Source organism: Nicotiana tomentosiformis, chromosome 5, assembly GCF_000390325.3.
Source record: "Nicotiana tomentosiformis chromosome 5, ASM39032v3, whole genome shotgun sequence".
NCBI classification, from domain to species: Eukaryota; Viridiplantae; Streptophyta; class Magnoliopsida; order Solanales; family Solanaceae; genus Nicotiana; species Nicotiana tomentosiformis.
The window spans coordinates 48,918,851-48,945,228 of NC_090816.1; the positions used below are offsets into that span (position 1 = coordinate 48,918,851).

The 26,378-nt window shown below is 39.5% G+C and overlaps 1 protein-coding gene across 1 annotated transcript; it reads right to left on the bottom strand.

The window, feature by feature from the left end:
* Positions 1-11,208: 11,208 nt before the first annotated feature.
* LOC138892312 (uncharacterized) lies at positions 11,209-12,629 on the bottom strand. Its single transcript, XM_070176019.1, has 2 exons — positions 12,127-12,629; positions 11,209-11,455 (listed from the first exon to the last, which is right to left on the bottom strand). Exons 1-2 carry the CDS (start codon positions 12,627-12,629, stop codon positions 11,209-11,211), a joined length of 750 nt encoding a protein of 249 aa, XP_070032120.1.
* Between the last annotated feature and the right edge of the window lie 13,749 nt (positions 12,630-26,378).

Genomic DNA, 26,378 nt, shown 5'->3' on the forward strand with positions numbered 1-26,378 from the left:
CAAAACATAACACGAACCAACTCGAAGCCTCAAATCACATAAAACAACATCAAAACCATGAATCGTACCATGATTCAAGCCTAATGAACTAATGAACTATCAACTTCCAAAACTTATGTCGAACCATATCAAATCAACTCGGAATGACCTTAAATTTTGCATGCAAGTCCCAAATGACACAACATACCTATTCTAACTCCTAGAACCAAAATCCAAACCCAATATCAAGAAAGTAAACTCTCGGTCAAACCTATCAACCTTTCAAACTTTTCAACTTTCGCCAAAATACACCAAATCAACCTATGGACCTCCAAATCCATATTCGGATATATGACTAAGTTCAAAATCATCATACAAAACTATTGGAATCATAAAAACACCATTTCAGAGTCGTCTACACAAAATTTAAACGTCGGTCAACTCTTACAACTTAATCTTTTAACCTTGGGACTAAGTATCCCAATTCACTCCAAAAACGACCACCCTGGAAAGTCACGTAATCACAAATACACATATATAAAGCATCAAATAGGGGAAATGAGGCTAACATACACAAAATGACCAACCGGGTTGTTACACATGCTTAACTCCATGACATGGGCACGAGTTGCGAGTTCTTCAAATGTGCTAGGCTTGATACCTTGGAAGATGTAGCAAAGTCCCAAATGCATGACATGGATGCACATATCTATGCCAGAAGCTTCACTAAGCCTAACTTTGCAGTTAAAGCTTGCATTTCTCCGACAATTTACTAATTCGATAACTAGTTCATCCTTCCATTGATGAATTTATAAATTCTAGTATACTCACAGTACATCTTATTTTATAAAAGCTGTTGAGAACCCTTGCTCTAGTTGATCCAAACTATCAATACATCCAGCTTCGAGGTCTGTATACCAGTCAATAGCATTTGTTTTTAGCGAGCAGACAAATTGCTTGATGAGGTAATCTTCATAAGTCTCAGCATTGTTGCATGTTTTAACGAATTGCGCCACGTGTTGCTTTGGATTGCCTTTGCCATCAAACTGTTGAAATTTTGGAGGTTGATAGCAATAAGTCATCGTGTAGGACTTTGCTTATGTAAGGGCGGACTTGGCAGCAACTTCATACCTGTTTTTTATAGTCCCTTCAATGAAATCCTTTAGTTGATTGATTGGAATCATTCCTTCAGAAGAGACTAGAATTTTCTTAGTGGAAGTTACTTGTTGTAGGGGAGGATCAATCTCTTGAACATCTGGGTGCTTTCCAGGTGCATGACAAGATTCTCCATCCACCAATCCTATTTGTTGGCTTGTCAATTCGAGCATTTTGATTTTGCATGCACTTGGTCAAGCCAGCAATTACTTCTGTCAAGTTTGCTAACTGCTTCTCCACAGATGAAGCGTTCATCACCATTGTTTGCATGACTGTTGTGGATGATGGAGAGTATCATGGATTATCAGATAGATTAATCCTCGATTGGCTCGCGCTATGCGGTGAAAATGGGGAGGATCCGTCACTTGAAGTATTATCATCTTCCTTCATAGTAGAGTTCTTGGATCCTCAGAGGTTAAGCAGAGCTAGAGTCTCCTTAATGGGTATTCAGGGCGACCCTACTTCAGCTCCATTCCAGAGAGCACTAACCATCCATCGGCTATTCAGGGTTCCTTTAGTGGGTATTAAGGTCACCAGGGTCAAACCCAGGGTCAGCTGTCTTCCATATTGATAGGTTGCTACGAGTGTAGGGAGCTTGGTCATATGAGGAGGTATTGCCCCAAGCTTCTAGGCAAGGCAGTACAACAGAGCCATCAGCACATGATCACCGCACCAGCTGCCATACCACCCTTCCGGCCAGCCAGAGGCGAAGGGCAGGGGTCTCCCTAGAGGTGGAGACCAGCCAGGTGGCACTCCGACTAGATTCTATGCCTTCCCAGCTAGACCAGATACAATAGCCTCAGACGCTATGATCACATGTATTATTATTTTTTGCAGCAGGGACGCTTCGATACTATTCGATCTAGGGTCTACTTATTCATATGTATCTTCTCTATTTCCTCCTTATCTAGATGTATCTCATGAGTTCTTGGGTGTTCCTATATATGTGTCCAAACTAATGGGTGAATTTGTTATTATGGATCTGGTTTACTGGTCTTGTGTAGTGACTTTCTGTGGTTATGAGACTAGGGCAGATCTTTTGTTGCTTAATATGATCGACTTTGGTTGTCTCCGTACCATGATGTTCTTGATTGCCATGCCAAGACTATTACCTTGGTGATGCCAGAGTTGCCTAGATTGGAGTGGCGAGGCTCATCTATCAGTAGATCTGGTCGGGTTATATCCTTCTTGAAGGCTTGACATATGGTCGAGAAGGGTTGTTTGGCCTATCTGGCTTATGTTCGGGATACTACTACGGAGACTCCCAAGATAAATTTAGTGCCTGTGGTGCGGGAGTTCTCTGATGTATTTCCTTCTGATCTACCAGTCATGCCACTATATTGTGATATCGATTTCAACATTGATTTGGCACCAGGCACCCAGTCTATCTCTATTTTGCCTTATCGCATGATCCCAAAGGAGATGAGGGAGTTGAAGGAACATCCTGAGGAGTTGCTTGAAAAGGGGTTCATCAGGCCGAGTGTGTCACCTTGGGGTGCACCAGTATTATTTGTGAGGAAGAAGGATGGGAGTATGCGGATGTGCATTAATTACCGCCAGCTGAACAAAGCCAATATCAAGAATAAGTACTTGTTATCGCGCATTTATGATTTGTTTGATCTGTTACCGAGTGCTAAGGTGTTCTCTAAGATCGACATGAGGTCTAGGTATCATCAGCTGATGATTCATGCTCGGATGGTTTGAAGACGGCTTTCCGGACTAGATATGGCACTATGCATTTCTAGTGATATCTTCGACTTTACTAACGCCCCAACAACATTTATGTATTTGATGAATTGGGTGTTAAGGCCATATCTTGACTCATTTATCATTGTCTTCATTGATGATATATTGATCTACTCGTGTAGTATGGACGAACACGAGCAACATTTGAGGATAGTGCTTCAGACCTTGCGGGAACAAATGCTATACGCTAAGTTCTCTAAGTGCGAATTCTAGTTAGATTCTGTGGATTTCTTGGGGCATGTCGTATCACGTGAGGGTATTAAGGTGGATCCCAGGAAGATTGAGGCAGTTCAGAGTTGGCCTCGTCCTACCACAATGACTGAGATCAGGAGTTTCTTGGGGCTACTAGGTTACTATCGTTGGTTTGTGGAGGGCTTCTCGTTTATTACTGCTCCTTTGACTAGATTGACCCAAAAGGGTGCTCAGTTTAGATGGTCCAATGATTGTGAGGTGAGATTTCAGAAGCTCAAGACTACATTGACTATAACACCAATATTAGTTTTGCCCTCCGATTCAGGGATGTATATTGTGTATTACAACGCTTTACTCGTTGGTTTAGGTTAAGTATCGATACAGGAAGGGCGAGTTATTGCATATGATTCATGTCTGTTGAAGCCCCACAAGAAGAATTATTATGTGTATGATTTGGAGTTGGTTGCGATAGTTCATGCTCTTAGGATCTGTAGGCATTACCTTTATGGAGCGTCGTGCGAGGTTTACACCAGTCACCATAGTGTGCAGCATTTGTTTAAGCAGAGGGATCTTAATCCGAGGCAGCGCAGATGGCTTGGTTGCGGATGCCTTGAGCAAAAAGGCTGAGTGTATGGGTAGTTTGGCGTTCATTTTACTAGGAGAGAGGCCATTGGATTTAGACATACAGTCCTTAGCTAACCGACTTGTGAGGTTGGATATTTTAGAGACCAGACGAATTCTTACATGTGTTGTGGCTCAGTCTTCTTTATTCGAGCGGATCAAGGCTCGTCAGTATGATGATCCGCACTTGCGGCTTAGGGTCGCTACTGTGTTCCTAATGTTGATGGCCTGAGGGAGATGATTCTAAAGGAGGCACACAGTTCGCAGTATTCTATTCATCCAGGTGGCACAAAGATGTATCATGGCCTGAGGCAGCATTATTGGTGGCTGTAGATGAAGAAAGACATAGTTGAGTATGTGGCGAGATGTCTAAATTGCCAGCAGGTTAAGTATGAGCACCAGAGGCCTGGCGGCCTACTTCAGCAGATAGTTATATCGGAGTGAAAGTGCGAGCGCATCACTATGGATTTTGTAGTTAGGTTGCCGCAGACGTTGAGGAAGTTTGATGTTAATTGGGTCATTATCGACAAACTGACCAAGTTTGCACACTTTATTTCGGTGGTGACTACATACATTTCAGATAGGTCTTCCTAGATTTATATTCAGGAGATCGTCTAGTTGTATGGTGTGCTTATTTCCATCATTTTGGATAGAGGCCCTTAGTTCACTTTGCATTTTTGGAGTGCTGTACAGAGTGAGTTAGGTACCCGGGTGGAGCTCAACATGGTCTTTCATCTCTAGACCGACGCGCAGTCAAAGCGGAAAGTTCAGCTTTTGGAGGATATGCTTAGAGCATGTGTGATTGACTTCGGAGGGCAGTGGCATCGATTCTTAACTTTGGCTGAGTTTGCTTATAACAACAGTTATCGTCCATCATTGAGATGGCCCCATTTGAGGCCTTGTATGGTCGGCGATGTCGTTGCCCCATCGGTGTCACAACCCGAAATCCCAACCCATCATGATGGCACGCAACACGCTTGCTAGGAAAGCTGGACAAAGCAATACAAAACCAAAATAACAAAGAATTACATAAGTAATATAAGTTCGAAACCTCAGTATAACATAATGGTGCTAATATAAGATAAATCCCCCAGAAATGGTAAATACAGAGTTATGAGCTCTAAACGGTAATACAAGTCTGAAATGACCAAGTACAATACTGTCTAAAATAAAGACAATAGTACATAAGAAAAGAGCCAAGACTGCAGTCGAGAATGCAGTTCTACCTCGTCTCTCAATGATCCGCTCTGCTACAAGCCTCCACTCCTGATGAGTGGGTCTGATACCTGGAGTTGTACAATTAAGTGCAGAGCGTAGCATGAGTACAACTGACCCAATATACTCAGTAAGTATCATAACTAACCTCAACGAAGTAAAAGAAGCAAGAATTATGAATGATACTTATAATAACCCGTACAATTTCATCAATTTAACAAGTATAGAACAATAAAGTGATCAAGTCATAAAGCATAAGAGGAACGATCTCTGAGTGTGTGCAATTATGCAAGTTCTCTGCCCAGTCAATGATATAACATATAAAGATGATATGCAAATAAATCAGGTAAGTAACCACAAAAATTGCAAGTAAAGATGAAATGCAAACTCCAAAACAAACACTAGCCAGAATTTCCTCAAATCCACGTGTACACCAACAAGAGAGAAACATGAGAGGGTCACCCTAAGGGGATGGATCCATATCCACACACTGCATGGATAACTCACGTGTTACACGGAAAACTCACGTGCTAATAATATCAACTACACGGGCAACTCATGTGCTGCATGGACAACTCATGTGCTAATAATATCAATATCTGGATCCGCACGAACAACTCACGTGTCAATAATTACATTCCGCCCGGCGTGATCACAGGCTACCAGTCAAAATCATAAAACACAGAAAGTAAATATATGAGAATACATGTACATGATCAATGATTATCAAGTTTCATACTCTCGGACTGGTATAATTACATGCTAAAGTGTAGACATGTAAAAAGTGTTCTATCATAGCTCAAATAAGCAATTTCATCATAGAGAGCAACTATCAAGTTTATTCAGGAAATTAGCCTCTATGTAACCTCAAGCATGGCCCAAATAGTTCACAACAAGGTTACAAATATGAGAAACATCATAGCTTAAAGCCTAATAGTCAATTCTAGGCATATCAAAGCCTAAGCACTACCCCGAACATGGATAAATACCCCCTTGCTGGCACATGGGCTCAAACGCCACACATAGCAAGTAGCTATCACAAATAATTCAGGCAACTAGTATCTCAACCAAGTTTAGGTATGATACTTACCTCAAGCAAGCCAAATCACTTCTCTAACAAGCCCTTCCCGCATGGATCAATTTCCGAACGTCTGGAATCTAACCAAAATAACTTAATACCATCAATATTAGCCATAGGAAATAACTCCAAAAGATAAAACTAAAGTCTTGAATCAAATATGCAAAGTCAACCCAAAAGGTCAACCTCGGGCCCGCACCCCGGAATCCGATAAAATTCACAAATTCCTAAAACCCATTCAATTATGAGTCCAACCATACTAATTTCATCCAATTCCATCAACAAATTGACCCTCATAACCCAAATCTTACTCTCCAATACTATGGTATAAAATCCCCATATTTCACTTCAAATCCACATAAACTAGGTATAATAATCAATGGGTAATCAATATTTATCAATAAAAGTGATAAAATTTCACTTACCTCTTCAATTGTAGCAAAACCCCTCTCAAAAATCGCCCTTAGCCGAGTTCCAAATCTCCCAAAATAAGAAAACACTCAAACCCTTTGAATATAAGAACTTGCCAGGGAATCTGCACCTCGTAGGGATGATCCTGGTCTAATCTCTAATCAATATGACTTAACCCAATAGTGGGGCCTGGTGTATGCATCACCCCTAACCAGTACTACTTAGCCCAATTTGGGTCTGGCGTACGCGTCACCTCAAAATCAATATCATATGGGCTCTATGGCCCAAACTCAGTCATCAACCGCTCAAGTCTCAGTTAACCACATCTCACAGTACTCACTTCGACATAAATATATATATAAGGCAACAACAAAATGTGAGAAAACAAAATAAGAAAATACTGAGACCTAGATATCATACATGGATATATAGCAACATGACTGAGAGTATGTGTACAATTAAGGCAAATAGTTAAAAACAACAAGAATAGCCCTATTATGCCTCAAACAAGATAAACACATAGCCTATACATGATATCTAACGTGAATCATAACTAATCATACAAGTAGGAAAATGCGGATACAACGAGGCATGATAGCAAAACAAACCCGGTAATAGTCTAAAGTCCACCCGAATTATGAATACTTCGGTGCACGCACACACGCCCGTCACCTAGCACGTGTGTCACCCTTAAATCCGAGTTTACATATGTTACTCACCTCAAAACATGGGAATCAATACTCCAAAATGTCCTTCCTACGCGAATCGGCTTCCGAGCGACTCCAATCTAGCCAAAACAACTTAATATTATCAATAAAAGCCATCGGAAACAATCCCAAATGATAAAGCTAATATCTTGAATAAATTATTCAAAGTCAACCCAAAGAGTCAACTCCGGGCGTGCACCCCGGAACCCAAAAAAACTCACAAATTCCGGACACCCATTCCGATATGAGTTAAAATATATTTTTTTTATCCAATTCCAACCTCAAATCGACCCTCAAATCATCAAATCTCACTCTCCAAAATCATAGTAAAAACATCCACAAACTCTACCTTAAATTCACATAAACTAGATGAAATAATTCATGGGTAATCAATATCTATCATCAAATTTGAATAAACTTCACTTACCTCTTCGATTGTAGTGAAAAGTCTCCCAAGAATTGCCTCCAACCGAGCTACACAACTCGAAATAATGAAAAATGACCAAACCTGTCATGCCCCGACCTTGAGGAGCGCGACCGGCGCTCAACCGAGATAATCTGGCCGAGCAAGTCTGTACAATACCTTCTACCCAACTCGCCCATGAATAAAGAGAAGATAAACTTATATCAATAATTAAACATTAAGAGGTCATGTGAATAACACCAGTTCACTTCTATTACGTCATTAACAAGTCCCCAAAACAGAACACAATACATTCGTAGTTAAAGTGGGAGAGGTGATACAATTACAACAAGTTTAGTTCAACCTTCCCAAAAAAGGATACAACCCACACTATGTCTACGGAGCCTCTAACAGAAACAAAAGAGTACTACGACAGTGCTGGCAACAAGGCCCCGACTATACCTCAAAATACTATGTACATGGAACAAGAGATACACGACCCCAGAATGAAGTGGGGCTCACCAAGTCAGCTGAGGAGAGGGTGTGCTGCTGTCACTGATCAATATCACCTGCGATGGAACCACCTGTATCCATTAAATATGCAACGCCCCCGGAAAAAGGGATGTTAGTACATGTCGAATAGTACTAGTATGAAAAGCAAACATATGCAAGGACTTGGAATTACAACATGGATATGATGAATCATGGTAATAAAAAATCTTAGTTAGATGTTAAAACCATAGCAAATTTATTAAGAGCTTTCAATAATGTTTATAAATTCATAAGTCAGGCATCCTCTACAACTACCTTTACACAAAGCGGCCCTGCCGCCTCACCCCAACTTATGCGGGTGGAGGTGCAATCACAATACCAAAAACTCTACACAAAGCAACCCTGCCGCCTCACCCCAATGTATGCGGGTGGAGGTGCATTCACCATGCCACAAACTTTACACAAAGCGGCCCTGCCGCCTCACCCAGATGTAAGCGGGTGGAGGTGTATTCACACTACCACAACTCTACACAAAGCGGCCCCACCTCCTCACCCCGATGTATGCGGGTGGAGGTGTATTCACAATACCACACTTCGGATTCCCAAAACAATAATAGTTTGTAAAAGAGAGTTCCCTTTCACATTAACTATTTGGCACCTTTAGCCTTAGCAAGTGTAAGTTCACAAGATTTCATCATATGATAAATAAGTATTTAATCACATTAATTTCATACAAGATCTCCTCCCAAAAGGGGGTATAACATAATTAAGTCAATAATAGAGAATCTTTAACACACGAGGGTTCTAACACATTATGCCAATCGGGAATCAATTTTTTTACTAGTTTGAATACCCCACATCAATAGCGTTTCAAGTTCGACTACACATGATAAAAGTTTACAAGGATTCGGGAATTCCGATACTAGAAGAAGAGTTTAGCCTTCATACCTCACTTTGAGCTTTCCTTAAATTACTACAATGTTCCGGAAATCCTAGCAACTTCAATCTATTTTGAGACATAACAAAATTGAACACAAATTAGGAAGATATTCATGGTTTCAGCTCATTTGAGCATTTTATCAAACACTATATGTGCAAATTTGATTACAAGGTTCTACCACAAGATTTCCGTCACTCCACAGCCCAATCTTTACCCATTTGAGCTCAACAATCTTCCCACAAACCTTATTGGTACATGCATGTATAAATAATACTCTCACACCCAAGAATCACACTCCCCCTTTACCCATCTTCTACCCAAATTCGAAATTGGAGAATTGGGGGAAGAAATTCTTACCTTTTAGAAACCCTAGCAAGTTCCTCTTGATGAAATTCCAAGGCTTGATCCAAGTTGAGTAGTAAAATCCTTGAATCCTCCCCTTTCTCTCTCTAGGATAGCTCTCTCCTCTCTCTAAAATATCAGATAACCCCTCAAAAATGACCCCTATGGCTAGATAAAACGAAATGGGGTCGGGTTATTAAATTAGAAAGATGAAGCCTTGACATAGATCTATGGTCGCATATGCCACCGCATAATGCTTCTGCAGTCTGCAAAATGGGCCGCATATTGGCCCTCCAGAACTAGGCACTTCTGCCTCACTCTGCGACCGGTTTGCGGTCCGCAGACCTATTCTGCGATCGCATAATGCTCCGCAGAACCTCCCTCCGGAAATATTTTTAAGCTGGGTCTGCAATGGGTGATGCGGCCCGCAAAATAATTATGCAGCCGCATAATGGACCGCATAATGGTCCGGAAATTTGCCCAGATTTCTGCCTCAGTCTGCGGCAGATTTGCAGTCCGTATAAGTCTACTTCAGCACCACAAAACCCCGGGTTTTAGGTAAAAGTTTACGAGGCCTTACAAAACCCTTTGAAAATATAAGGTCTGCCAGTGATTTCGCATCTGCAATCACTTATCTGCTTCTACGGCTACGCATTTGTGGTCAAAAGCCTACATCTGCGAACTCCACTAGAATCTCAACCTACCACTTCTGCGGTCATCCACTCGCACCTGCACACCCGCTTTTGCGGTCTACAATTGCAGGTGTGGCCCCGCTTCTGCGTTGTGCCTTCCGTATCTGCTGCCCCTGCCCCTCAAGCCAACATTGCTTCTGGTGATTCTTTTCCACACTTGCAGGCTCACATCTACGACCAGTCATTCGCATGTGTGAAAGCACCAGACTCAGCAACACTTTAGCAATGCAACACAATCCAAAATAAGCTGAAACACACCCGAGGCCCTTGGGACCCCGTCCAACCATTCCAACCAATCCCAAAACATAACACAAACCTACTCAAAGCCTCAAATCATATAAAACAGCATCAAAACCACGAATCGCACCATGATTCAAGCCTAGTGAACTATCAACTTCCAAAACCCATGCCGAACAATATCAAATCAACTCAGAAAGACCTCAAATTTTTCATGCAAGTCCCAAATGACACAATGGTTCAACTCCCAAAATATGAACCCGATATCAAAAAAGTCAACTCTCTGTTAAACCTATCAACCTTCCACACCTTCAACTTTCCAACCTTCGCCAAAAAGCACCAAATCAACTTATGGACCTCCAAATCCATATACGGACATACGCATAAGTTCAAAATCACCATACGAAGCCATTGGAACCATCAAAATGCCATTCCAAAGTTGTCTATACAAAAGTTAAACTCCGGTCAACTCTTACAACTTAAGCTTCTAAGCTTGGGACTAAGTGTCTGAATTCACTCCAAAACCTCCCCGAAACCAAACCAACCACCCCGACAAGTCACGTAACCACAAATATACATATGTAAAGCATCAAATAGGGGAAACATGGCTAAAATACTCAAAATGATCGGCCAAGTCGTTACATTCTCCCCCTCTTAAACAAATGTTCAACCTCGAACTAGTCTAGAATCATAACTAGAGTCTAAAAAAGGTGAGGATATCTGCTCCGACATCTGCTACTCGGTCTCCCAAGTAGCCTCCTCGGCCTACTGACCTCTCTAATGGAACTTCACCAACTCTATATTCTTCGACCTCAACTTTCGAACCTGCCGGTCCAAAATGGCCACCGCTCCACTTCATAAGTCAAATCCCCATCTAGCTGCACCATGATGAAGTACAAAATATGTTATGGATCACCATAATACTTCTGGATCATGGAAACATGAAACACTGGGTAAACCCCGGATAAACTAGGTGGCAAGGCAAGTCTGTAGGCCACCTATCCATTTCTCTCAAGCACCTTAAAAGGACCAATATACCTAGGGCTCAACTTGCCCTTCTTCCCGAACCTCATCACACCCTTCATGGGAGACACTCCGAGTAGAACATTATCACCCACCATATACGCAACATCACGAGCCTTCCTGTCAACGTAAGTTTTCATCCTAGACTGCACTGTACGAAGCCGCTCCTGAATCAACTTTACCTTCTCCAAAGCATCACAGACCAAATCAGTGCCCAACAACCTAGCCTTCCAGGCTCAAACCATCCAACCGGAGAGCAACATCGCCTCCCATATAAGGCCTTATAAGGATCCATCTGGATACTCGACTGATAGATGTTATTGTAGGCGAACTTCGCTAACGGAAGAAACTGATCCCATGAATCTTAGAAATCAAGAACACATGCACGTAACATGTCCTCCAAAATCTGAATAGTGCAATCAGTTTGTTCGTCCATCTAGGGATGAAATGTTGTACTCAGCTCGACCTGTGAGCCCAACTCTCACTGCCCCGCTCTCCAAAAATGCGATGTGAATTGAGTGCCTCGATCCAAGATAATAGACACGGGCACACCATGAAGGCGAACAATCTCACAACTGCTCTGAAGAGTACGTAGTCATAATTGGAATGAAGTTTGTAGACTTGGTCAGTCTGTCCATAATAACCCACACTACATCAAATTTTCACAAGGTCCGTTGAAGTCCAACTACAAAATCCATCCTGATATGCTCCCACTTCCACTCCGAAATTCAAGCCTCTGAAGCAAATCACCGGGTCTCTGATGCTCGTACTTTACCTGCTCACAGTTCAAACATCGAGCAGCATAATCAACAATATCCTTCTTCATCTTCCACCACCAATAATTCTACCTCAAATCTTAGTACATCTTCGCGGCACCCGGATAAATGGAATACCGCAAATTATGGGCCTTCTCAAGTATCAACTCTAGTAACCCATCCATATTTGGAACATAGATTGGACCATGTAGCCTCAATACCCCATCATCACCAATAGTAACCTCCTTAGCATCACTGTGTTGTGTTGTTTCCTTTAAGACAAGCAAGTGGGGATCATCATACTGACGTGCCTTGATGCGCTCAAATAATGACGATCGTGATACAACACAAGCAAGAACCCTGTTAGGCTCCAAAATATCTAACCTCATGAACCGATTGGCAGAAGCCTGAACATCCAATGCTAATGGTCTCTCCCTGACTAGAATATAAGAAAGACTCCCCATGCTCTTAGCCTTCCTATTCAAAGTATCGGCCACCACATTGGCCTTCCCCGGGTGATAAATAATGGTGATATCATAGTCCTTTAGTATCTCCAACCATATACTTTGCCTCAAGTTCAGATCCTTTTGCTTGAATAAGTGCTGGAGACTCCTGTGATCCGTGAACACCTCACAAGACATGCCATAAAGATAATGCCTCCAAATCTCCAGCGCATGAACAATGGATACAAACTCAAAGTCATGTACAGGGTAGTTCTTCTCATGGGGCTTCAACTGACGTGGTACATAAGCAATAACTCTACCCTCCTGCATCAACACACATCCAATGCCAATCCATGAAGCATCACAATAAACTGTATAACAACCCGATCACGAAGGTAAAACCAGAACTAGAGTTGTAGTCAAGGCAGTCTTGAGCTTCTAAAAGCTCTCCTAAATCTCATCAGACCACCTGAATAGGGTACCCTTCTGGGTCAATCTAGTTAATAGGGCTGCTATAGATAAAAACTCCTCCACAAAAGGGCGATAATACCCTGCCAATCTAAGGAAACTCCGGATCTCAGCAGTAGAAGATGGTTTAGGCCAACTTTGAACTGCCTCAATCTACTTTGGATCTACCTTAATCCCCTCACCGAACACCACGTGGCCCAAAAATGCCATCGAGTCAAGCCAAATCTCACACTTGGAGAATTTAGCATATAGCTTCTTCTCACTCAAAGTCTAGAGAACGATCCTCAAATGTTGCTCATGATCCTCTTGGCTACAGGAATACATCAATATATCATCAATAAAAAATATGATGAAGGAATCAAGATAGGGATGATATACATTGTTCATCAAGTACATGAATGATGCTGGGGCATAAGTTAGCCCAAAAGACATCACTAGAAACTCATAGTGGCCATTCGGGTCCTGAATGCCATCTTTGGAATATCTGAAGCCCGGATCTTCAAATGATGATACCTCGATCTCAAATCAATCTTCGAGAATACTCTAGCACCCTGAAGTTGATCAAACAAATCATCAATACGTGGTAGTGGTTACTTGTTCTTGATAGTAACCTTGTTTAACTGCCTGTAGTCAATACACATCCTCATACAGCCGTCTTTCTTCTTCACATATAGAACTGGAGCAGCCCAAGGCAAGACACTCGATCTGATGAAACCCTTATCAAGCAAATTCTAAAGTTGTTCCTTTAATTCCTTCAACTCTACTGGTGTCATGCGATACGGTGGAATAGAGATGGGATGAGTGCTCGACACCAAGTCAATACCAAAATCAATGTCCCTGTCGGGTGGCATGTCCGGCAAGTCTACTGGAAACACATCTAGAAACTCTTTCACTATCGAAACTGACTCAACGGTAGGAGCATCAGCACTAACATCCTTCACAAAGTCCAAATACGCCAAACACCCCTTCTCAACCATCCGTTGAGCCTTTAAATATGAAATTACTCTACTAGGAAAATGATCCAAGGAGCCTCTCCACTCTAACCTTGGCAACCCCGTCATCGCCAATGTCACGATCTTAACGTGACACCAAGTATATGGCGACAACTAATCTATGCCCAAAATCACATCAAAAGAAAGCATGCTAAGCAGTAAAATATCAACTCTGGTCTCATAACCCCCAATGGTCACCGCACAAAACCGATATATATGGTCCACCATAATAGAATCACCCACCGGTGTGGATACATGAACATGCATATCTAAAGAATCACGAGAGTATCCAAATAACGAGCAAAGTATGATGACACATATGAATAAGTGAAACTAGGATCAAATAACACTGAAGCATCCTTGTGGCACACGGAAATAATACCTATGATCACGATGTCAACCGGCACGACCTCCACCCCGAGATGGCTGAGCGGGTGGTGAAGCAACTGGTGCAGGGGTCATAGTCTAGCCTCCCTAGACCTCAGTAATAACGGGGGCAATATTTCCTCACATGTCCCAACTCCCCACACTCGTACCAACCTCGACTTGGAAATGGGTGTAGGGCCTGAATCGAACCATGTGAACTGGAATAACCACTGGAAGAACCTGGTACTAACAAACTCTAAACTAATGGAGTACGGTATGAGCTCTGAAATAGGAGTGCACTAAATGATGCCAGAATTGGATGAGCACTAAATGAACTATGACTAACTGACGAGCCATGAGGAATCTGACGAGCTGCCTGAGCGAGCCTAAAAGGACGACCTCTGTTGTGATGTGACTGACCTCCATACGAGGTTCCACCAAAACCACTTGGATCACGAGGCCACTTTCCCTCCCTCTCCTCACTCTCAATCCTGTGAACCTTCTCCAAACGTCTAGCAATCTCAACCACCTGGTCAAATCTAGCATCCATCTCGGCTTCTTGAGCCAAACTGTAACGCATGCTATAATTGAGGCCAACGATAAACCTCCTGATCCTCTCTCTCTCTTAGTGGGAACCAACCAAAGTGCCTGACATGCCAAAACTGCAAATATCATCTCATACTGGGTCATAGTCATATCTCCCTGGTGTAGCTGCTCAAACTCCCTATGTCTCTCCTCTTTGCGAGTATGTGGAATAAACTTCTCTATGAAGAGAATTGAGAACTCATGCCATGTAAGTGGTGCAGCACCAGCCGGTCTGCCTGACTTATAGGTTTGCCACCATCTGTAGGCTGCCCTTATCAGCTAAAAAGTTGTAAAGGTAACTCCACTAGTGTCCATAATTCCCGCTGTGCAAAGAATCTGATGATACCGATCCAAAAAACCCTGAGCATCCTCTAACTCTACTCCATCGAACTCGGGAGGGTCAAGCCTCTTAAACTATTCCAACCTCTTCTGCTCCTCATCTGACATAGGTGGACCAACCTTGGCCCGAGTAGCAATGACTGGCTCAATTGGTAATACCCCTAGTGTCTCGTAACCTTGAGCTAGCTGCTCCGGTGTTGATATTATAGTGAGCGCAAAAATTGTGATATACACGTGCTTTGGTGAGGGGAATTTGTGCTTGGCACCCATATAGTGCTGAGTGTAATTATGTGTGATGGTGAGGGGCATTTTTTCAGGCACCATGAGCGTGTTCAGTGTTGTTATTCTTGATGGGTTCACTGTGACGATATGGACTTGACATGTATATTTGACATGTAGTCATAGAGATGTACCTTCCTCATGCTAGCTGGTAAATGAAATGTCTCATCTGTGTTGAGTTTTGACTGATATATTTGGAAAGAATGTCTAAACTCCTATAATCTATGAACGAGCTAAACCTGACATCATTGAGTTATTTACTTTTACTGTTTCCATTATATCCTGAGTTGTTATTGATTATTGATGTTGGCCACTGACTGTTTCTTTCAAACTCGTCACTACTTTCAGCCCAAGGTTAGGTTTGTTACTTACTGAGTACATGTGATCAGTTGTACTCATTCTATACTTTGCACTCCATGTGCAAATCTAGGTACTTATGGGCATGGTGATTTTTAGAGTTCGCACCAGTACCAGTTGAGGAGTCTACGAGGTAGCTGTTATGTCGTTTGCAGACCTTGGAGATTTCTTTAATTTACTTATGTTATTAATGTTCTATTGTTCCAAAAGTTGTATTGAGGAATTTGGCATTGTACTTTAACATTCATTAATGCTCATATTCTCTTTGACACCAGATCATTGGGATGGTTGTAGTAGTATTATCGTTGTTTTCTCAGTTATTTTATATTATTTTCGCTGTAGAGATTATTATGTTCTACTTCATTGAGCTCATTGTTATTGTGAAATTGTTGGCTTGCCTAGCAAGTAGTGTTAGGCGTCGTCGCGGGTCCGGTGGGAGTTGGGTCGTGACAGCATGGCCTCTGCTCAAAATGAAAGGTTGCCTATCTACGAGTTTCTCAAAGGGAACGACAAGAAAGAAGTCAAAAAATGGAACAAGTTCGTACCCAAGTTTGAAAGCAAAGAAGCTATGAATATCAACACATCACCTGTGCAACTTGCAACAAAGGTGAGCAAGAAGCAGAGTATGAAATCCATTTTTTTTCAAGATAAAGCCAAGTGGAAAGTTGACTCTAAAAGAAATGCAAGAAAAAGAGTACACGTCTTTGGATTCTGATGTCCTTGCAATTTTTGAAATATTTTGTGAGTTAAAGCTCATTGAGATTCCGGAGATAAAGCAGTCAAATGAAGCTCGGAAGACTAATGACCCAAATTGCTGCAAATATTATCGACTTGTGAGTCACCCTCTTGAGAAGTGCTTTGTCTTCAAGGACAAAGTTATGGACTTGGCTCGTGAAAACAGAATTGTGCTTAAAGAGGATAAGGCAAGTGCTAACCAAGTTTCTATCACCTTTGGCTCATTTGATCCAGATGAATATGCAATTTCAAAGAAAGTAATGATGAAGAATTACTGGAGAACAATAAAGCCATAGTTGATCAACCTAATGATGAAGGTTGGACCTTGGTGACTTATCATAGATGCCAAAAGAGAGGTTTACAAAAAGAATCAATTAAACAACCAACAAGAAATATGATGGTAAAAATACCAAAGAAACAGAACCCAATTATGCATCTAAATAAAGAAAAAGTGGAGGTGCACCACCCTCAAAAGCCACGATATCCAGTGACTTTGAAGGAATTCTTACCAAGTTAGTTCCGCACGAAGAATTTCCATAGTAGTATCGAGGCCTCATGTTGCAATGCTGATAAAGGAGAAGAAAAGAGTGATGAACTACCGTTGGCACCATCTTCGAAAAAGCCCATCGAGTCTGTTCCTTAAGAAGTTAATGCTTGCGAGGAAAGAGTCACATTCACGAATGAAAACCTTCTGCTAGGTGGCACTCCTCATAATTTTCCATTATACATGGTTGGCTATATGCGTGATGAAAGGGTAAATCGAATTTTGATTGATGAAGGATCCTCATTGAACATCTTGTTAATTCTCACCATGAAGGAACTTGGCATTCATATGGATGAAATCTCGGAACTACTTGATGATTCAAGGATTCAACCGGGGGGGGAGCCATAGGTACTATCAACTTAGGGATCACCATTGAAGATATGCAATTAAGTGCATGGCTGCATGTGAACGATGCAAAGGCTTCATATAATGTCTTGCTTGGAAGACTTTGGATACATGATAATAAGAAGGGTAAGCAACAATTATATCACTGTAGAACATGAATATGCTAGTTCCAATAGGCCTTCTATATTTGATCGGCTTGAAAAATCAACTGTGAGAACTTCCGTATTTAATAGGTTAGGGCCATTGAAGAAGAATAACAAATTCCAAAGAGATTATTGAAACATAAGAACACTCGCTTCGCTTAGGATCCAGAAGATCTCTAACGATTTCCAAAGTTTGGTTCCTTTTATAATGAGGCAATAAACAAAACTTGTGGTTTCATGTGAAGAAGTATTGAATTCAAAGACATACAATGTGATCTACACCAAGTAACGCGATGAAGACGAAGAAAGTGTGGGTTTTTCGTATCATGTTACTGCACAAAGCGAGCAACATACGTCATCTTTCATCGTATCACATACCTTTCAACGATGGCAGTTCTTAAGAAGATAAAAATGCGAAAGATGCTCCGCCCAAACTTGAAGAAGGGGTGAAGATAACACTTGACATTTTGAAAGAAGTTAACCTTGGCGCTGATGAAGAACAAAGACCCATCTATCTAAGTGTTCTACTAGTAATTAATGAGGGAAGTGCTTATGTTAAGTTGCTCAAAGAGTATAGAGATGTCTTCGCTTGGAGTTATAAAGATATGCCTGACTTGGATCCCAAAGTACCAGCCCATCACTTGGAAGTCAAGAATAATGCTCCTCTTGTTAAGCAAGCTCAAAGTTGCTTTAGGCCAGGCTTGATCCCTTTTATTGAAAATAAAGTTAATAAACTCATTGAAGTTGGATTCGTTCATGAAGTCAAATACCCCACATGGATTTAAAGTATTGTCCCTATGAAGAAGAAGAAGAACGTCCAATTCGAGTCTGTGTTGACTTTAGGGATCTCAACAATGAATGCCCTAAGAATGAACTCTCGCTTCCAATTCCAAAGCTTATGATCAAAGCTACTACTGGTTACGAGGCTACGTCTTTTTAGGATGGTTCAGCGGGATATAATCAAATTCGCATGGCACCAAAGGATGAAGAGCTTACTGCATTTTGCACCCTTAAGGGTATTTATTGCTACAAGGTTATTCCTTTTGGCTTGAAAACTGCCGGTGCAACTTACCGAAGGGTTATGCAAAATATCTTTGATAACCTCCTTCATAAGAATGTTGAATGTTATCTAGTGGCTTAGGGTAAAGTCAAGAAAGAGGGGCAAAACCTTGCAAGATTTGAGAATAGTGTTCGAGTTATTTCGGAGATACCAACTTAGAATAAATCCATTGAAATGTACCTTTGGAGATACTTCTGGAAAGTTCCTTGGCTTTATTGTTCGATATCGAGGGATCGAAATTGATCAAGCCAAGGTTGATGCAATTTTAAAAATACATGAGCCTCGGGATATTCATAAATTGAAAAGTTTGCAAGGAAAGCTAGCTTATCTTAGGAGATTCATCTCGAACCTAGCTGGAAATGCCAACTATTTTGTTGCCTTATGAAGAAGGGTGTCCATTTCAAGTGGGACCAAGTGTGTGGCAATATTTTTTAGAGCATTAAATCCTACTTGATGAACTCTCCAATTTTAGTGGCCCTCATACCTAGAAAGCCATTGGTACTATTGCGGTACAAGAAAGATCTGTTGTAGCGCTGAAAATAGTAAGGGAAAAGAAAACACCCTTTACTACTTGAGCAGGATGATGACACCAAATGATCTGCATTATTATCTAATTGAGAAGTTGGTTTGGCACTAGTCTTATCAATTCAAAAGTTGAAGCATTACTTTCATGCTTATGTCGTTCGTCTTGTTTCTAGAGAAAATCCCATCAAGTTTGTGATGTCAAAACTATTTCTTAGCGATCGACTAGCAAGGTAGTACCTCCAATTTCAACAATTCGAGATTGTATGTATTCCTACAAAAGTTTTTGAAAAGACAAGCATTGGCAGACTTCTTGGCAGATCACCTCATACCTGATAGTTGGGAACTAACTGATGAACTGCCTAACGAAGACGCAATGTTCACTGAAGTACAACCTCCATGGAAGATGTACTTTGATAGTGCTACATATTGCGGATGAGCTGGTGCTGGCATAGTATTTATCTCTTCTCAAGGGAAGGTTCTTCCCTACTCCTTTACGTTGACACAACTTTGCTCTAACAATGTTGTTGAGTATCAAACATTAATAATTGGACTTGAAATGGTTGTCGATATGAAGAAGTTTCAATTGAAAGTCTTTGGTGACTCATAGTTGGTGATCAATAAGCTTTTAGATAATTACGGGGTCAAGAAACCTGAACTACGCCCATATCATGATCATGCTAAAACATTTATATCATGGATTGGTGGCGTAACTATTCAATGTGCCTAGGAAGAAAACCAAGAAGCCTGATGCTTTAGCTGCTCTAGATTCATCATTAACTCTGCCATATCAAGCACAAGTTACTATCTGCCAAAAATAGGTAGTACCACCACCAAATGAGGGTCAAAGTAAAGAAAATGAACTCGAACATCTTGTTGCCATTTCTGAAGCCGAGAAGGAAGATTAACAACCCATTGTTGATTACTTGTGTTATGGGATACATCCAGAAAATCCAAGAAGAAAAACTAAAATTCGTTGTCACGCACCTCGTTTTCTTTACTACAAGGATACTCTATGTAGAAGATCATTCGAGGGAGTACTCTTGTGATGCTTAGGAGAAGATGAAGCACTCCAAGCTTTGCAAGAAGCACATTCTAGGGTATGTGGATCACACCAGTCTAGACAAAAGCTCCACTTTCATAAAATAAATGGGATATTATTGGACAACAATGGTAAATGATTTCTTAGACTACGCTCGAAGATGCAAGGCTTATCTGTTCCATGCAAATTTTATTCATCAGCCTCTTGAAGTGCTACATTCAATTGTTACATCTTGGTCATTCGGTGCTTGGGGATTGGATGTTGTAGGACTGCTATCGAAATCTTCTGGCAGACATTTTTACATCTTGTAAAAATAGGCGAAAGTTGTTGCTTTCAAGGCAGTAAAGAAGGAGAATTTTGTAAACTTCATCCGAGTAAATATCATCTATTGCTTTTGTATCCCTCGTTACATAATAACGAATAATGGCAAGTATTTTGATAACAAGTTGATGAACAATATTTGCGCTCTTTGGTTTCAAGCAGTGTAACTCTTTTATGTATTATGTTGCTGCCAATGGTCTAGCTGAGGCATTCAATATGAAACTTGTTGAAGAAAGTCATCTCTAAATAAAAATGAGATTGGCATGACCGTATAGAAGAAACTCTGTGGGCATATAGAACAACTCACCGCACACCAACACAAGCAATCCCCTATTTACTTGTGTATTTGCCGCTCCAGCGTCAAATACCTTCCTTGCGGCTTGCTATTCAAGAAGGGATCACCGATGAAGAAAATGCTTGACTCGACTAGCAAAGTTGGAGGCTCTTGATGAGAATAGGTTGGAAGCTCAATAGAGTGTTGAATATTCTCAAGTTTGATTGTCTCGCGCCTTCAATAAAAGAGTTCGCCCAAGATCTTTTCAAGTAGGAGATCAAGTCCTTGTCGTATGAAGACCCATTATCACTACCCATAAATCTAGGGGAAAGTTCACTTTAAAATGAGACGGGCTATATATTGTGTGGGACGCTTATTCAAGTGGGGCTTACAAGCTGGTTGATGCAGAAGACTTGAGTGTCGATCTTATTAATGGAAAATTCTTGAAAAAGTACTATCCTTGAAAGTAACTATACTCCTGAAAGCACAAGCTTAAACTGCATGTCATGAAGCTCTTAAAATTTGAGCTAAATCTTCAAATTGTAAAACTTTTAAAATTTGAGCAAAATCTTCAAGTTGCAAAGTTCCTCAAAATACGAGCCTAAACTACAAGTTGCGATGCTCCTTAATACAAGAGCATAAACTGCATGTTACTTCTGACCCACAAGAGTATAAACTATGCACGACAAGAAAAAAATCCACTAGGTTGAAGACCTCGAAAGAGGCGGCCTAGACAAAAGTTAGGATACAAAAAAAGTTTGCTAGGTTGAAAACCTCGAAAGAGGTGGCCTAGGTAAAAGTTAGAAAATAAAAAAAAACTCATTCATTCTGAACTATGATATGACTTGATCCTTTTTACCGAAGTACGTAGGAAGCTTAGAGTTTTATTCCATGTTCAGTCGCATGTATTATATATCACCCATAGCATTGTTCGAATATAATCCACTTGATTAGCACTTGAAAATCGGACTTACATGTATTCTTTCATTAAGTTTCATGCCATATCAGATATTGATGATTCAATAGAGGCAAGCCCCCATAGGAAATTGGCATTCCGATGGGATGGTTATAGTTTTATATAAGGAGGCCAAGTCTTCAAGTTGAAGTTTTCAAGTCCTTCGGCCTTCAAGTTCATCACTCTTCAAGTTATAGTATTTAAGCTCCCCAAGTCTTCAAACTAGTAAAATTTAATTCTCTCAATTCGCAGGTGAATGCACCAAAAATTCGAATTCCTTTTGGATTTCGAGTCTATCAAGCCTCCAAGTTGAAGTATGCGAGTCCTCCAAGTCTTCAAGCCTGCCGGTCTTTACGTTGAAATCTTCAAGTCCGCCAATTCTTCAAGTTGAATTTTTCAAGTCCATCGCCCTTCAAGTTGAAGTCTGCAAGTCTGCCGGTCTTCGAGTTAAAGATTCAAGCCCTCCAAGTCTTCAAGCTCGTTGGTCTTCAAGTTGAAGTCCTCAAATTCGTCGGTCTTCAGGTTAAGTTATTTAAGCCCTCCAAGTCTTCAAGTCGAAGTCTTCAACTCTGCTAATTCTTCAAGTTGAAGTTTAAAAGTCCACCGCTCTTCAAGTTGAAGCGTCAAAGTATCCAATCTTCAAGCCCGTCAAATCTTCAAGTTTTTTGGTCTTCATGTTGAAGTCTACAAGTCCATCAAGTTTTCAAGTTGAGGCTTTAACATTCTTCAATCTTATGGTGGACATGTTAGTTACTTTTCACCTTAAGTTGGCCTCTTTGCGGGTTTGTCCTTAAAAGAAACTATAATTTTTCAATTTTAAGGTGGACATTTAAGTTCCTTCGCACCCTAAGATTACCCTTCCGATTTTCAGGTGGGGATGAGTATCTATCCCTTCATATCCTAAGATTACCTCCTTTGATTTTTGGGCAGGGATGGGAATGCATCACTTCATACCCTAACATCACCTTCTACATGCGCGAAACTTGTCCTTCTCTGTTTGACCTACAAAAAGGGACAGTAAAGGGGAAGAGGGGGGGGGGGGGAATGCAAAAGAATAGAAGGAGAAAGTCACCTTCACACTAGTGCTTCCTATTCGTCAAAGCCAGAAGTCGAGCTGACTTGAAGGCGTCAGTAGTTGATGCTCAACTAACATGATAACTAGGGGTTTATAAAGGTTATGAAAGAGAGCACTCAAAGAGTATTTTCCGATATTGGATTAGATGCTAAGAGAGGCGGTGGCAGGCGCTCCTTTTCCTAGGCAAAGTAGAATCCTCTTCCACTTCAATTGGAATATAATTTGACTATCTATCTACAATCTATTGGTTGCTTCTAGCGGAAGATTCGGCCTTCCGTGTTTGCACGAAGCACTATGTGTGAATATAGCCTTGTGCGTATATTTTTCCTTAAACAAGGAATGCAATAAATTTTGCTTGAAGGATTGTGATTTCTATTTACATGACTTTTATAGGCATTCTGCTAAAGGCCACATGAATCTTCTATAAATAAGCCAAATGTTTGGATATTGGGTCGGTCATATGTTTGAAAGCTCATTTAAGCAGAATTATATTATTTCAATTGTTTTGAAGTAGTGCATGAATACATCTGCAGTGCACTTTAAATTATATATTGGACATTAGTGTTTCATGATACTTCAAATATAGTTTTTAAAGCTCGACATACTTATGGCCCGACAAGTCTTCAAGTAGGGGTATTTATTGGCATTTAAAATTTGTTAAATTAAAATTCATAAATAATTTGGACTAGATTATAAATTCAAGATATATTAGTCCAAATATATTTGTTGGGATAATATAATTGAATTAATTATATAAGTCCAATATACAGGAACTTAATAAATAAGTCCAAGTCCATTGGGCTAACCCATTTAGTTGAGCTATAAGTAATGAGCTCACTTCATTAAGCACAAGATGTCATCTTCCTAGAGATCCAATTTGATGCCACATGTCAAATGATGTGGCACGCCAAGTTAAACGGAAGAGCCAATAGGATCATGACGCGTGTCAAAATAACAAGGCATGCTAAGTCAAATTAAAAGACCAATAAAACGGCGCCACATTTACAAATGACATGTCTGGCCAATCAAATACGGCCTTGTCACTGCTTCAATCTGATTGGTCGGTGATTCAAGTCAACCAATCAAATCAAAGAAAAAGAGTTTGTCCTTATCACAACTCTTCCCTCCCACAACTATAAGGGGTCCTCATAACTCAAAAAGAATACAAGAAATCATAATAAGAAGTAAGAGAGAGCTCGTGGATCAAACGCCACAAATTTCTCTACAAGCTTCAAGTTTCAAGAAATCAAGTTCAAATTTAAGAAATCAAGTTCAAGATCAAGAACGAAATCAAATATAAGATGTTCAAGATCAAAATTACTTGTTCTTAACATAATCACTGTTCGCGGCAACCATCAAGGCGGTTGTGATGGATAAATCAAATCAAATTCAAATTCCAGCTCAATGGCCTTTGAATATATTTACTGTTGGAAAAAAGAATCGGAGGATTCATACAGATTATAACACATATTATTTAGAATAAAATATTATGATTGTTACATTATTTTTCGATTTTGATCATATTTTTTTGATGCAAATTTATTGTCCACAGTTCGGTCTGAAGGTCATTTTCGTATTAGCTTTTATATATTCCACAAAATAGATTCAACAACAGGATGTTTACTTTGACTTATAAAATTTTTGAGTTGGTTATATTGAATTATAAGCTGATTTAGAGCCCGTTTGGCCAAGCTGTCAAAATCTGCTTATTTTAAAAAGTGTTTTTTTTCATAAGTACTTTTTTCGAAAGTATTTTTGCAAAAAAATAATTTGTGTTTGGCCAATCTTTCTAAAAAGTGATTTTGAGTGTCAAATTACCAAAAAGGATAGTACCAAGGTCTTATAATTATTTTAAAGAGAAAAATAAATTTAAATATTTATCGTAATAGACTTTTATTATTTTATATTTTATTTAATTAAAATATAAAACATAAAGTAAACAAACATATTAAGGATTCAAATCAATTTTACACATATAGTTATACCAAAACATATAATATTTTCTAGTATAATTACTTATTGCTACACGATGAATAATCGAAATACATCATTCAGTATGAATTAGAAGTCTATTCCACAAATTACTATATACTGATAATCCACTATGAAATAATAAGTAAAATCACTCATACATGATGATATTTTTCAACAATTTCATCTCTACTTCTATCACTCAATGCCTCCATATTAGTAGAAGACTTTCCTTGTATTTCGAACGGAATATCATAAGGCTCATCTACTTCTTCAATCTCTGTCGTAATGTCTTTATTAACATAATAGTTGAATTCCTTATCGGTAGAAGAATGTCGCCGGATGAAATTATGTATAGCCACGGTAGTTATAAGTTGTAACTAGATGATTTTGAGTGTCAAACTTGAAAGATGGCATTGAGCGTAAAAGAGAAATAATTTAAAAAATATATATAAAATTATTTTCATAAAAATAATAGTTAAGTATGTTTAAATTCAAATTCAAAAAGAGTAACTAATTATTAACAATACATAATGTATAAATATTTTTAAATTTAAATTAAAGAAGAAACTAATTCTTACATCACCTAACTAATTTTGTCCTAAATTTTCAAGGTGCCTATTGTGAGGCTACCACTTGGCTTAATATGGATGTCTTTTCTTCTTCTTTTAATAATTTATAAATAGATTATGCGATGCAATTGTAAATTTATTACCTATTTGTAGGTAATTTTCACAAGTTAGATTTGATAACAGTTTTAAAGATTCGGGAACTAATAGCCTATAACAGAAAAATTATAAATGATTATTTCTAGGAAGAGAATTGATAATCCAAAGAAGGAGGTAGATAATTTACTTTAGTGTGAAAAAAAAAGAAGATAATTTGAAAAGTTACAAAACATTACACAAAGAAAAAATCAAAAACAAGAAAAGTCAATAAAAATTTGGAAAGTTACAATATGATTCATGTATATGATATCTTTAATTTTAAAAGAATGGAAAAAAAAAAACTAGAAACAATATGAAAAGAAAAAACTCAAATTAGTAAGGGATAATTTGAAAAATATAAATTTTAAGGTGAGGATAGTTGTGTTTTGAGTAAATTAATTTTCTACTTCTTCCAAAAAGAAGAAAAACTGCTTCTATTACTAGCCAAAAGTATTTTTTTATCTTGGCCAAACAACTTAAATTTTTTTAAAAAAAATACTTTTTTAGAGAAAAAGTACTTTTGGCCCAGAGATGCTTGGCCAAACAGGCTCTTAATAAATCTTGATACAAACACACTCTGAACTTGTTATGTTTGATTCATTTATTAACTTATTCCGCTTTTATCCAAGGATCCTTCCCACTTATTCTACACCTTAGGACTGTCGGGTTTAAATCATAAATATCTAATCCAGTTCTTAAATGGATTAATTGTGGAGTTATTTTTTTTTCAACTTGGATTAACCGAGTCATATTTATCTTTTTATTAGTCTCTGGGCATGTGCGTTGCGCATGTACACTATATAAATTAATATAAAATTTTATAAATTACATAACTATTAGTTATATACCAATAAACTGTAAGTTCTT